General features: G+C 30.7%; 1 protein-coding gene and 1 long non-coding RNA gene across 5 annotated transcripts in view; both read right to left on the bottom strand.

The window, feature by feature from the left end:
* Positions 1–14,413, bottom strand: part of LOC127286715 (spondin-1-like) — a 55,775-nt gene that overhangs the window by 31,560 nt on the left and 9,802 nt on the right. For all 4 annotated transcript variants that reach the window (XM_051313255.1, XM_051313257.1, XM_051313258.1 and 1 more), the window contains exon 2: positions 14,205–14,409. In XM_051313255.1, the coding sequence (XP_051169212.1) occupies positions 14,205–14,406 (202 nt within the window). In that variant the 5' untranslated portion in view covers positions 14,407–14,409. The remainder of the gene's footprint in view (positions 1–14,204; positions 14,410–14,413) is intronic.
* Positions 5,479–7,597, bottom strand: LOC127286725 (uncharacterized). The gene is made up of 2 exons (XR_007843780.1): positions 6,604–7,597; positions 5,479–6,450 (listed from the first exon to the last, which is right to left on the bottom strand). It is a non-coding gene; the product is annotated as an uncharacterized LOC127286725 (long non-coding RNA).

Raw genomic sequence — 14,413 nt, 5'->3', positions numbered from 1 at the left:
TATTGCATATTCTTGCACAAAATACACCTAAAAGTGTAGAAAAAAATCGACAGCCAAATCCGAGTAGAGGAAGACCTCTATTACCACCAAAAAGTCATCCAGGTCCAAAAAAAAATTTCCAAAAAAATTCAATTTTTCTTAGGCAGACGATTTTATTGCATATTCTTGCACAAAATACACCTAAAAGTGTAGAAAAAAATCGACAGCCAAATCCGAGTAGAGGAAGACCTCTATTACCACCAAAAAGTCATCCAGGTCCAAAAAAAAATTTCCAAAAAAATTCAATTTTTCTTAGGCAGACGATTTTATTGCATATTCTTGCACAAAATACACCTAAAAGTGTAGAAAAAAATCGACAGCCAAATCCGAGTAGAGGAAGACCTCTATTACCACCAAAAAGTCATCCAGGTCCAAAAAAAAATTTCCAAAAAAATTCAATTTTTCTTAGGCAGACGATTTTATTGCATATTCTTGCACAAAATACACCTAAAAGTGTAGAAAAAAATCGACAGCCAAATCCGAGTAGAGGAAGACCTCTATTACCACCAAAAAGTCATCCAGGTCCAAAAAAAAATTTCCAAAAAAATTCAATTTTTCTTAGGCAGACGATTTTATTGCATATTCTTGCACAAAATACACCTAAAAGTGTAGAAAAAAATCGACAGCCAAATCCGAGTAGAGGAAGACCTCTATTACCACCAAAAAGTCATCCAGGTCCAAAAAAAAATTTCCAAAAAAATTCAATTTTTCTTAGGCAGACGATTTTATTGCATATTCTTGCACAAAATACACCTAAAAGTGTAGAAAAAAATCGACAGCCAAATCCGAGTAGAGGAAGACCTCTATTACCACCAAAAAGTCATCCAGGTCCAAAAAAAAATTTCCAAAAAAATTCAATTTTTCTTAGGCAGACGATTTTATTGCATATTCTTGCACAAAATACACCTAAAAGTGTAGAAAAAAATCGACAGCCAAATCCGAGTAGAGGAAGACCTCTATTACCACCAAAAAGTCATCCAGGTCCAAAAAAAAATTTCCAAAAAAATTCAATTTTTCTTAGGCAGACGATTTTATTGCATATTCTTGCACAAAATACACCTAAAAGTGTAGAAAAAAATCGACAGCCAAATCCGAGTAGAGGAAGACCTCTATTACCACCAAAAAGTCATCCAGGTCCAAAAAAAAATTTCCAAAAAAATTCAATTTTTCTTAGGCAGACGATTTTATTGCATATTCTTGCACAAAATACACCTAAAAGTGTAGAAAAAAATCGACAGCCAAATCCGAGTAGAGGAAGACCTCTATTACCACCAAAAAGTCATCCAGGTCCAAAAAAAAATTTCCAAAAAAATTCAATTTTTCTTAGGCAGACGATTTTATTGCATATTCTTGCACAAAATACACCTAAAAGTGTAGAAAAAAATCGACAGCCAAATCCGAGTAGAGGAAGACCTCTATTACCACCAAAAAGTCATCCAGGTCCAAAAAAAAATTTCCAAAAAAATTCAATTTTTCTTAGGCAGACGATTTTATTGCATATTCTTGCACAAAATACACCTAAAAGTGTAGAAAAAAATCGACAGCCAAATCCGAGTAGAGGAAGACCTCTATTACCACCAAAAAGTCATCCAGGTCCAAAAAAAAATTTCCAAAAAAATTCAATTTTTCTTAGGCAGACGATTTTATTGCATATTCTTGCACAAAATACACCTAAAAGTGTAGAAAAAAATCGACAGCCAAATCCGAGTAGAGGAAGACCTCTATTACCACCAAAAAGTCATCCAGGTCCAAAAAAAAATTTCCAAAAAAATTCAATTTTTCTTAGGCAGACGATTTTATTGCATATTCTTGCACAAAATACACCTAAAAGTGTAGAAAAAAATCGACAGCCAAATCCGAGTAGAGGAAGACCTCTATTACCACCAAAAAGTCATCCAGGTCCAAAAAAAAATTTCCAAAAAAATTCAATTTTTCTTAGGCAGACGATTTTATTGCATATTCTTGCACAAAATACACCTAAAAGTGTAGAAAAAAATCGACAGCCAAATCCGAGTAGAGGAAGACCTCTATTACCACCAAAAAGTCATCCAGGTCCAAAAAAAAATTTCCAAAAAAATTCAATTTTTCTTAGGCAGACGATTTTATTGCATATTCTTGCACAAAATACACCTAAAAGTGTAGAAAAAAATCGACAGCCAAATCCGAGTAGAGGAAGACCTCTATTACCACCAAAAAGTCATCCAGGTCCAAAAAAAAATTTCCAAAAAAATTCAATTTTTCTTAGGCAGACGATTTTATTGCATATTCTTGCACAAAATACACCTAAAAGTGTAGAAAAAAATCGACAGCCAAATCCGAGTAGAGGAAGACCTCTATTACCACCAAAAAGTCATCCAGGTCCAAAAAAAAATTTCCAAAAAAATTCAATTTTTCTTAGGCAGACGATTTTATTGCATATTCTTGCACAAAATACACCTAAAAGTGTAGAAAAAAATCGACAGCCAAATCCGAGTAGAGGAAGACCTCTATTACCACCAAAAAGTCATCCAGGTCCAAAAAAAAATTTCCAAAAAAATTCAATTTTTCTTAGGCAGACGATTTTATTGCATATTCTTGCACAAAATACACCTAAAAGTGTAGAAAAAAATCGACAGCCAAATCCGAGTAGAGGAAGACCTCTATTACCACCAAAAAGTCATCCAGGTCCAAAAAAAAATTTCCAAAAAAATTCAATTTTTCTTAGGCAGACGATTTTATTGCATATTCTTGCACAAAATACACCTAAAAGTGTAGAAAAAAATCGACAGCCAAATCCGAGTAGAGGAAGACCTCTATTACCACCAAAAAGTCATCCAGGTCCAAAAAAAAATTTCCAAAAAAATTCAATTTTTCTTAGGCAGACGATTTTATTGCATATTCTTGCACAAAATACACCTAAAAGTGTAGAAAAAAATCGACAGCCAAATCCGAGTAGAGGAAGACCTCTATTACCACCAAAAAGTCATCCAGGTCCAAAAAAAAATTTCCAAAAAAATTCAATTTTTCTTAGGCAGACGATTTTATTGCATATTCTTGCACAAAATACACCTAAAAGTGTAGAAAAAAATCGACAGCCAAATCCGAGTAGAGGAAGACCTCTATTACCACCAAAAAGTCATCCAGGTCCAAAAAAAAATTTCCAAAAAAATTCAATTTTTCTTAGGCAGACGATTTTATTGCATATTCTTGCACAAAATACACCTAAAAGTGTAGAAAAAAATCGACAGCCAAATCCGAGTAGAGGAAGACCTCTATTACCACCAAAAAGTCATCCAGGTCCAAAAAAAAATTTCCAAAAAAATTCAATTTTTCTTAGGCAGACGATTTTATTGCATATTCTTGCACAAAATACACCTAAAAGTGTAGAAAAAAATCGACAGCCAAATCCGAGTAGAGGAAGACCTCTATTACCACCAAAAAGTCATCCAGGTCCAAAAAAAAATTTCCAAAAAAATTCAATTTTTCTTAGGCAGACGATTTTATTGCATATTCTTGCACAAAATACACCTAAAAGTGTAGAAAAAAATCGACAGCCAAATCCGAGTAGAGGAAGACCTCTATTACCACCAAAAAGTCATCCAGGTCCAAAAAAAAATTTCCAAAAAAATTCAATTTTTCTTAGGCAGACGATTTTATTGCATATTCTTGCACAAAATACACCTAAAAGTGTAGAAAAAAATCGACAGCCAAATCCGAGTAGAGGAAGACCTCTATTACCACCAAAAAGTCATCCAGGTCCAAAAAAAAATTTCCAAAAAAATTCAATTTTTCTTAGGCAGACGATTTTATTGCATATTCTTGCACAAAATACACCTAAAAGTGTAGAAAAAAATCGACAGCCAAATCCGAGTAGAGGAAGACCTCTATTACCACCAAAAAGTCATCCAGGTCCAAAAAAAAATTTCCAAAAAAATTCAATTTTTCTTAGGCAGACGATTTTATTGCATATTCTTGCACAAAATACACCTAAAAGTGTAGAAAAAAATCGACAGCCAAATCCGAGTAGAGGAAGACCTCTATTACCACCAAAAAGTCATCCAGGTCCAAAAAAAAATTTCCAAAAAAATTCAATTTTTCTTAGGCAGACGATTTTATTGCATATTCTTGCACAAAATACACCTAAAAGTGTAGAAAAAAATCGACAGCCAAATCCGAGTAGAGGAAGACCTCTATTACCACCAAAAAGTCATCCAGGTCCAAAAAAAAATTTCCAAAAAAATTCAATTTTTCTTAGGCAGACGATTTTATTGCATATTCTTGCACAAAATACACCTAAAAGTGTAGAAAAAAATCGACAGCCAAATCCGAGTAGAGGAAGACCTCTATTACCACCAAAAAGTCATCCAGGTCCAAAAAAAAATTTCCAAAAAAATTCAATTTTTCTTAGGCAGACGATTTTATTGCATATTCTTGCACAAAATACACCTAAAAGTGTAGAAAAAAATCGACAGCCAAATCCGAGTAGAGGAAGACCTCTATTACCACCAAAAAGTCATCCAGGTCCAAAATAAAATTTCCAAAAAAATTCAATTTTTCTTAGGCAGACGATTTTATTGCATATTCTTGCACAAAATACACCTAAAAGTGTAGAAAAAAATCGACAGCCAAATCCGAGTAGAGGAAGACCTCTATTACCACCAAAAAGTCATCCAGGTGCAAAAAAAAATTTCCAAAAAAATTCAATTTTTCTTAGGCAGACGATTTTATTGCATATTCTTGCACAAAATACACCTAAAAGTGTAGAAAAAAATCGACAGCCAAATCCGAGTAGAGGAAGACCTCTATTACCACCAAAAAGTCATCCAGGTCCAAAAAAAAATTTCCAAAAAAATTCAATTTTTCTTAGGCAGACGATTTTATTGCATATTCTTGCACAAAATACACCTAAAAGTGTAGAAAAAAATCGACAGCCAAATCCGAGTAGAGGAAGACCTCTATTACCACCAAAAAGTCATCCAGGTCCAAAAAAAAATTTCCAAAAAAATTCAATTTTTCTTAGGCAGACGATTTTATTGCATATTCTTGCACAAAATACACCTAAAAGTGTAGAAAAAAATCGACAGCCAAATCCGAGTAGAGGAAGACCTCTATTACCACCAAAAAGTCATCCAGGTCCGAAAAAAAATTTCCAAAAAAATTCAATTTTTCTTAGGCAGACGATTTTATTGCATATTCTTGCACAAAATACACCTAAAAGTGTTAAAAAAATCGACAGCCAAATCCGAGTAGAGGAAGACCTCTATTACCACCAAAAAGTCATCCAGGTCCAAAATAAAATTTCCAAAAAAATTCAATTTTTCTTAGGCAGACGATTTTATTGCATATTCTTGCACAAAATACACCTAAAAGTGTTAAAAAAAATCGACAGCCAAATCCGAGTAGAGGAAGACCTCTATTACCACCAAAAAGTCATCCAGGTGCAAAATAAAATTTCCAAAAAAATTCAATTTTTCTTAGGCAGACGATTTTATTGCATATTCTTGCACAAAATACACCTAAAAGTGTAGAAAAAAATCGACAGCCAAATCCGAGTAGAGGAAGACCTCTATTACCACCAAAAAGTCATCCAGGTCAAAAAAAAAATTTTCAAAAAAATTCAATTTTTCTTAGGCAGACGATTTTATTGCATATTCTTGCACAAAATACACCTAAAAGTGTAAAAAAAATCGACAGCCAAATCCGAGTAGAGGAAGACCTCTATTACCACCAAAAAGTCATCCAGGTCCAAAAAAAAATTTTCAAAAAAATTCAATTTTTCTTAGGCAGACGATTTTATTGCATATTCTTGCACAAAATACACCTAAAAGTGTTAAAAAAAATCGACAGCCAAATCCGAGTAGAGGAAGACCTCTATTACCACCAAAAAGTCATCCAGGTCAAAAAAAAAATTTTCAAAAAAATTCAATTTTTCTTAGGCAGACGATTTTATTGCATATTCTTGCACAAAATACACCTAAAAGTGTTAAAAAAAATCGACAGCCAAATCCGAGTAGAGGAAGACCTCTATTACCACCAAAAAGTCATCCAGGTCAAAAAAAAAATTTTCAAAAAAATTCAATTTTTCTTAGGCAGACGATTTTATTGCATATTCTTGCACAAAATACACCTAAAAGTGTAGAAAAAAATCGACAGCCAAATCCGAGTAGAGGAATACCTCTATTACCACCAAAAAGTCATCCAGGTGCAAAATAAAATTTCCAAAAAAATTCAATTTTTCTTAGGCAGACGATTTTATTGCATATTCTTGCACAAAATACACCTAAAAGTGTAGAAAAAAATCGACAGCCAAATCCGAGTAGAGGAATACCTCTATTACCACCAAAAAGTCATCCAGGTCAAAAAAAAATTTTCAAAAAAATTCAATTTTTCTTAGGCAGACGATTTTATTGCATATTCTTGCACAAAATACACCTAAAAGTGTAGAAAAAAATCGACAGCCAAATCCGAGTAGAGGAAGACCCCTATTACCACCAAAAAGTCATCCAGGTCCGAAAAAAAATTTCCAAAAAAATTCAATTTTTCTTAGGCAGACGATTTTATTGCATATTCTTGCACAAAATACACCTAAAAGTGTTAAAAAAAATCGACAGCCAAATCCGAGTAGAGGAAGACCTCTATTACCACCAAAAAGTCATCCAGGTCAAAAAAAAAATTTTCAAAAAAATTCAATTTTTCTTAGGCAGACGATTTTATTGCATATTCTTGCACAAAATACACCTAAAAGTGTTAAAAAAAATCGACAGCCAAATCCGAGTAGAGGAAGACCTCTATTACCACCAAAAAGTCATCCAGGTCAAAAAAAAAATTTTCAAAAAAATTCAATTTTTCTTAGGCAGACGATTTTATTGCATATTCTTGCACAAAATACACCTAAAAGTGTAGAAAAAAATCGACAGCCAAATCCGAGTAGAGGAATACCTCTATTACCACCAAAAAGTCATCCAGGTGCAAAATAAAATTTCCAAAAAAATTCAATTTTTCTTAGGCAGACGATTTTATTGCATATTCTTGCACAAAATACACCTAAAAGTGTAGAAAAAAATCGACAGCCAAATCCGAGTAGAGGAAGACCCCTATTACCACCAAAAAGTCATCCAGGTCCGAAAAAAAATTTCCAAAAAAATTCAATTTTTCTTAGGCAGACGATTTTATTGCATATTCTTGCACAAAATACACCTAAAAGTGTTAAAAAAAATCGACAGCCAAATCCGAGTAGAGGAATACCTCTATTACCACCAAAAAGTCATCCAGGTGCAAAATAAAATTTCCAAAAAAATTCAATTTTTCTTAGGCAGACGATTTTATTGCATATTCTTGCACAAAATACACCTAAAAGTGTAGAAAAAAATCGACAGCCAAATCCGAGTAGAGGAAGACCTCTATTACCATTAAAAAGTCATCCAGGTCCGAAAAAAAATTTCCAAAAAAATTCAATTTTTCTTAGGCAGACGATTTTATTGCATATTCTTGCACAAAATACACCTAAAAGTGAAGAAAAAATCGACAGCCAAATCCGAGTAGAGGAAGACCTCTATTACCACCAAAAAGTCATCCAGGTCCAAAATAAAATTTCCAAAAAAATTCAATTTTTCTTAGGCAGACGATTTTATTGCATATTCTTGCACAAAATACACCTAAAAGTGTAGAAAAAAATCGACAGCCAAATCCGAGTAGAGGAAGACCTCTATTACCACCAAAAAGTCATCCAGGTCCAAAATAAAATTTCCAAAAAAATTCAATTTTTCTTAGGCAGACGATTTTATTGCATATTCTTGCACAAAATACACCTAAAAGTGTAGAAAAAAATCGACAGCCAAATCCGAGTAGAGGAAGACCTCTATTACCACCAAAAAGTCATCCAGGTCCGAAAAAAAATTTCCAAAAAAATTCAATTTTTCTTAGGCAGACGATTTTATTGCATATTCTTGCACAAAATACACCTAAAAGTGTAGAAAAAAATCGACAGCCAAATCCGAGTAGAGGAAGACCTCTATTACCACCAAAAAGTCATCCAGGTCCAAAATAAAATTTCCAAAAAAATTCAATTTTTCTTAGGCAGACGATTTTATTGCATATTCTTGCACAAAATACACCTAAAAGTGTAGAAAAAAATCGACAGCCAAATCCGAGTAGAGGAAGACCTCTATTACCACCAAAAAGTCATCCAGGTCCGAAAAAAAATTTCCAAAAAAATTCAATTTTTCTTAGGCAGACGATTTTATTGCATATTCTTGCACAAAATACACCTAAAAGTGTTAAAAAAAATCGACAGCCAAATCCGAGTAGAGGAAGACCTCTATTACCACCAAAAAGTCATCCAGGTCAAAAAAAAATTTCCAAAAAAATTCAATTTTTCTTAGGCAGACGATTTTATTGCATATTCTTGCACAAAATACACCTAAAAGTGTAGAAAAAAATCGACAGCCAAATCCGAGTAGAGGAAGACCTCTATTACCTCCAAAAAGTCCTCCAGGTCAAAGAAAAAATTTCCAATAAAATTCAATTTTTCTTAGGCAGACGATTTTATTGCATATTCTTGCACAAAATACACCTAAAAGTGAAGAAAAAATCGACAGCCAAATCCGAGTAGAGGAAGACCTCTATTACCACCAAAAAGTCATCCAGGTCCGAAAAAAAATTTCCAAAAAAATTCAATTTTTCTTAGGCAGACGATTTTATTGCATATTCTTGCACAAAATACACCTAAAAGTGTAGAAAAAAATTGACACCCCGATCTGTGTAGAGGAAGACCCTTATTACCACCCTTCGTGAAATCTATACATAAAATTATATATGTGTACCAAGTTTCTGTTTTTTAGTTCTAAACCTGGAAAAGTTAAAGGGGAAAAGAATAAGTTTTTTCCGAAATTTGAAGTTTTTGTACTATAACTATATTGAATTCAATGCCAATCGGGTTCGCTATAATTTTTCTTTAATATACTCGTAAAAATACGGATGTGTACCAAGTTTGAGCCCAAACGATTAAATTGGTTAGATTTTAGAGGGGGAGGAAGAGGATTTTGTGGACGGACATGAGTAGTGATACCATAAGGGTTCCGTTTCGGTTCAATGCGTGAGTGGAACCCTAAAAATTAAAAATACATTTAAAAAATTTTACAAATATTTAAAATATATTTGAAAAACATACATTTTAAAAAATAAAAAAATAAATTTAAAAAATTAAAAAATTTTTTAAAAATAACAAAAATTAATAAGCTATTAATAGGTATATTTATTTTTGAAAACTTATGGAAATAAAAAATTAAATACTTTTTGCCATAAGATATAAATCGTTCTATTAAGAATTTTGCTGATACAAATCACGCTTCAGTAAATAATCTAAATTACAGATAGTGACCCGAGGGCAGTTATTCCTGTATAGTATTGGTTTAGTTTGTTTGTTAATAATTTCTATCCAAATATATATATATGATCACTCTAAGCTCATATCGAAAAAGTAAAAATCAAATTTTTAGTAAAATTAAAAAATATAAACAATGTTATATACTTAGTTTAAATTATTGAACGTATTTGCACGAAATTTGATTAATATTATGTAAACATATTGAAATTAATTAACATTTATTTACTTTAATAAAATATTAATTGCTTAACATTGGATAACTATTTACAAAAAAATTACAATATTTTCCAACTATTTTCAAATTTAAAGAAAAAAATTAAATTAAAAATATTCGTCTATGGTTTTAATTTTTTAAAATTAATTTAATTAACAAAATTACTAAGGATGAAAATTTATAAAAATTTTATAAAATTATTCAGATGAAACTTTGGTTTTAGTTAAAATATTTAAAAAAAATTTTTTACTACTAAAACATTTGTTTACGAAAAAATGGTAATTTCAATATTTGAAAATGGGCACTCTTTTTTTTAATATTCTGTGTTTATAATAGAAAAAGGATAAAAACTGGAAAGAGAAAAAACACAGTCAGGGAAATTTTTTTTTTTTTTTTTTGCTGACGTTTAACTTGAAATTAAGAGTCGGAAATTGGCTGAGTGAATATTGATAAATCCCACGTCAGGATTAAATGTTCGCGTTGCTGTTGGATGATAGCAAACACTTTCCCTCCTCTACTTGGCTGACTGATATTGGCAAGATAATTGTGAGCTCTCGTAACTTCAAACGATTTCAAATTGAAAAGCAGTCGAATTTCACTCAAAAAGAATTCTTTTGCATCTTCAGTCATGCAAGAATTTTATATATGATTTTAATGAGTTTTCTACTATATTTTTTTTTCTTTCCAGTGAACTTTTATTTAAAAAAAGAAAATATTTAAAAAAAAAAGTTTTAAAAACGTTGATCATTAAAAGAATTAAATTATTATCAGTTTCTTCCGTTTCGCGAGTATTTTATTTCCATATATACATATTTTTTCTATTTTAATGATAATTTGAAAAGAAACTTTGATTTTCGAAATACAAAAAGTTTTAATTAGCGAGAGCTTTTTTTTTATAAATAAAATGAAAAATTTTATTATTTTTTTTTTAAATATCATATATAGCAGATTAAAGACTTATAATAATATTTCTGGAGAAATGAAAAAAAAAATTTTTTTTACACACATATGTGAAACATTTTCAATGAACTTGAGTATTAAAGTGACATTGCGTGGGACATGCGATACCTTTACGAAGGTTTTTAGAGTTATAATATCGCGTGTGACAAACTCCATTAACTGGAAATAATGATACTGAACAAAAATTAAAAATATTAATTAATAAAAAGTAAAAAAGAAAAAATTAATTAACTTTCAGACCTATAATGGCTTAATTAAATCAACGAAATTTTCAATTTTAAAAATATAAACCCCCGAGTAAAAACTTTCAAGCGAATTTAATCAATTTTTACAAAAATTGTCCGCCATATTTGTATCCACCATTTTGAATTTTTAAAACTGACATCGGATTCGAAAGCAGAGCGACTCCAAAAACCCCCGAGTAAAAATTTTCAAGTGAATTTGATCAATTTTTCAAAAAATCGTCTGCCATATTGGATCCGCCATTTTGAATTTTGGAAAACTAATTCAAGATTCGTAATCAACGACAAATTCGCGATTGTACAGTAGAAAATTGTTATTAATAAATTTTACATTTTATGAGTTGTAAAGTTAAAGTAACAGAGAAAAAGTAGTTGAAATGCGAAGACCCATATAATACACACGAAGCCACAAATGCTTGCGAGCAACAATCTGTCCCTCGATAACTTTATATAGACTTTCAAACGGATCTCGTTAATTAAGTTAAACTATAGGGCTTCCGTTTCCGGTATCGTTAGTGTAAAGTAGCGTGCGAGACACACTAAATGTTTTTTAGTTATTTACTTTTTTTTTGGGAAGGGGGGAATAATTTAAGAGGGTAAAAGTTTGCGCAAGTTGGTAGAGGTTAGTTTACGTTAGGTTAGGTTAGGTTAGGTTAGGTTAGGTTAGGTTAGGTTAGGTTAGGTTAGGTTAGGTTAGGTTAGGTTAGGTTAGGTTAGGTTAGGTTAGGTTAGGTTAGGTTAGGTTAGGTTAGGTTAGGTTAGGTTAGGTTAGGTTAGGCAGAAATGGAATGGAAGAAAGAAGGAAAAAGGTTAGGAAGGGAAAAAATAGATAACGAAGATGAGAATAGAAAAAGGCTTTTAGATATTCCATTAGTAAAATAAATATTACGTTGATTTTTAAAAATTTCCAAAAAAAAGGTTTCGTTACATAAATCATAAAAAATTTTATTTTTATTAAATTCGCAAAGGAGAATAAAAAATAAACCTTCTAAAATTGGTGACGTTTGAAAAATTTACTATATTCAGAGGTGAAATTGATTTATTTATTATTTTCTCTCAATGCCAAAAAACAAAGACAAAAAGAAAAATATAATTCTCCCTGAGGTAAATAATACAGATTTTTTTTCCAATCATATATTTAATTGTTTTTCAATTTTATTTAAAAACTTTAATTTTCCTAATTCTAGTCCCATAATTTTTTATTTCAATTTAGGATAAAATAAAAAAAAAAAAAAATTTAAAACAATAGAAGAAATCAAGTAAAATGACCCACACACAATAATGTGAATGAGAAAAATAATTGAAATGTTTCTAAATTGTCACGTAACGTTCCATCTCTGACAGACCGATTATTTTATTGCGACTCTTAATCGTATTATCACTAAGCGTTAGACACGTGCAATCAAGTAACCGCATTACAAGCTCAATGCTGTTATGCGTTTTCAATTTAAGAGCTAAAGTGTGTAAATTGAGTTTATTTCATTTGTACAATAAATTAAGTTTTTTTCATATTTTTTTTTTTTTTTTTATTTAAAATTACACGATAAAATTTATTTTCTTTGAAATAAAAATTTTTTTCAATATTAATTTAATTACACTAATTCTTGTTTTATAAATATAGTCAATTTTCGAAAACTTCTACTTTTTTATAAGAAAAAAACTATGGCACTGAGCACAATTCATTTATTTTTGTTGGTTAAATTTAAAAAATTCAAAATGGCGTATCCAATATGGCGGACATTTTTAAAAATCGTTCCAAATGCTTTGAAATTTGTTTCTCGGGAGTTTTCGGGGTCGCTGATTACTGATTCGGTGTCCGTTTTTCAAAATTCAAAATGGCGGCTGCAATATGGCGGGCGATTATGTAAAAATTGATCAAATTCGCTTGAAAATTTTTATTCGGGGGTTTTTCGGGTCGCTGATTACGAATCCGATGTCAGTTTTACAAAATTCAAAATGGCGGCTTTAATATGAGTGACTAAAAATTTAAATTCTTCTCCTAATTTGCCTGAAACTTGTTACTCTAGGGTTTTTGGGGTCGTTAATTTCGAATTTGAGGTGATATTTTCAAAATTCAAAATGGAGTATCCAATATGGCGGCCATTTTTAAAAATCGTTCCAAATGCTTTGAAAATTTTTATTCGGGGGTTTTTCGGATCGCTGATTACGAATCCGATGTCAGTTTTACAAAATTCAAAATGGCGGCTTTAATATGAGTGACTAAAAAATTTAAATTCTTCTCCTAATTTGCCTGAAACTTGTTACTCTGGGGTTTTTGGGGTCGTTAATTTCGAATTTGAGGTGATATTTTCAAAATTCAAAATGGAGTATCCAATATGGCGGCCATTTTTAAAAATCTTTTCAAATCCTTTGAAACTTGTTTCTCGGGGGTTTTCGGGGTCGCTAATTATAAATTCGATATCCGTTTTTCAAAATTCAAAATGGCGTATCCTAATATGGCCGCCATTTTTAAAAAATCGTTCAAAATGTTTTGAAACTTGTTTTTGGGGGTTTACGGGGTCGCTGATTATGAATTTGCTTACAGTTTTTAAAAATTCAAAATGGCGGAACCAATATGGTGGTTTAAAATTTAAAAATCGTTTAGATTTGCTTAAAATTTATTTCTTTAGGGGTTTTAGTATTTTTTTCTGACTTTTGAGTGAAAAAACAACGGCAATAAATGCGTTATACTGAAAAAGTTTTGTAAGGTTTTGTTGGGACATTTTAGAATGACAAAATTTATAATTCACAATATGTACATTTCATATATGTAGAGTTCATTTAGAATTCACTACTATATTATATATACGAGGAACATTTTCAACTTTTGGAATGTAAACCTGAGTCTCCAAGTTACTGAAACATTCAGAGGCGTCTGGAAACTTGGTAATAACTTCATACAAATTATAAAACATTGACATTATACATATAGAACTTGTTACTATAATTTATTTTAATGTATAAACTATAAATTATTTTTTTTAAATTTATTAAAATTTTTTTTTGGTTTTAATCGCTTATTAAAATAAAATTTAATTTTTTTATATAAATTCGAATAAGAAATTAAGAAAAAAATAAGAAATAAAAAATACAGTTGTTATTTTTGAGATTATAAATAAAATTTTTTTAATTTCCTCTACCATATTGGATCCGACATTTTGGATTTTTGAAAACGTTCACAATTAGTGACGTTAAAAACTTTTTAAATACAATTTTTCCAATTTTTTTTTTCAGTTATTTTCTATAATTATGTCACCGAAAGGTTTAAAATAATAAAAAATAAATGTAAAAATCCTCCTCTTTCAAAAAAAAAAAATTTTTTTGAATAAAAAGATTAACATAAATAATAAAAAAAAAATTAAAAATAGAAATTTTGTAAACTTACACATGTAATTGGTGCGTGGCATGTAACTTTGAAAGTAGTCGGTGCGATTGACATTACTCATAACAATTTGAAATTCATCATCCAATTGTGTACGTGGTGTTTCAAATCCATGGGGAGGAATGTGGTTGCAAAAAAATGTCCAACCACTTGATATCATCAATTGGAAAAATATCCATCCCATTAAAATTGATGCCTTTGTCATGATCTGC

This window comes from Leptopilina boulardi, unplaced genomic scaffold (assembly GCF_019393585.1).
Source record: "Leptopilina boulardi isolate dan_hultmark-lab unplaced genomic scaffold, ZJU_Lbou_2.1 LbouV2_362, whole genome shotgun sequence".
Classification (NCBI taxonomy): domain Eukaryota; kingdom Metazoa; phylum Arthropoda; class Insecta; order Hymenoptera; family Figitidae; genus Leptopilina; species Leptopilina boulardi.
The sequence above is the reverse complement of the archived record's forward strand: the minus strand, read 5'-3'. Positions and strand labels throughout refer to the sequence as shown.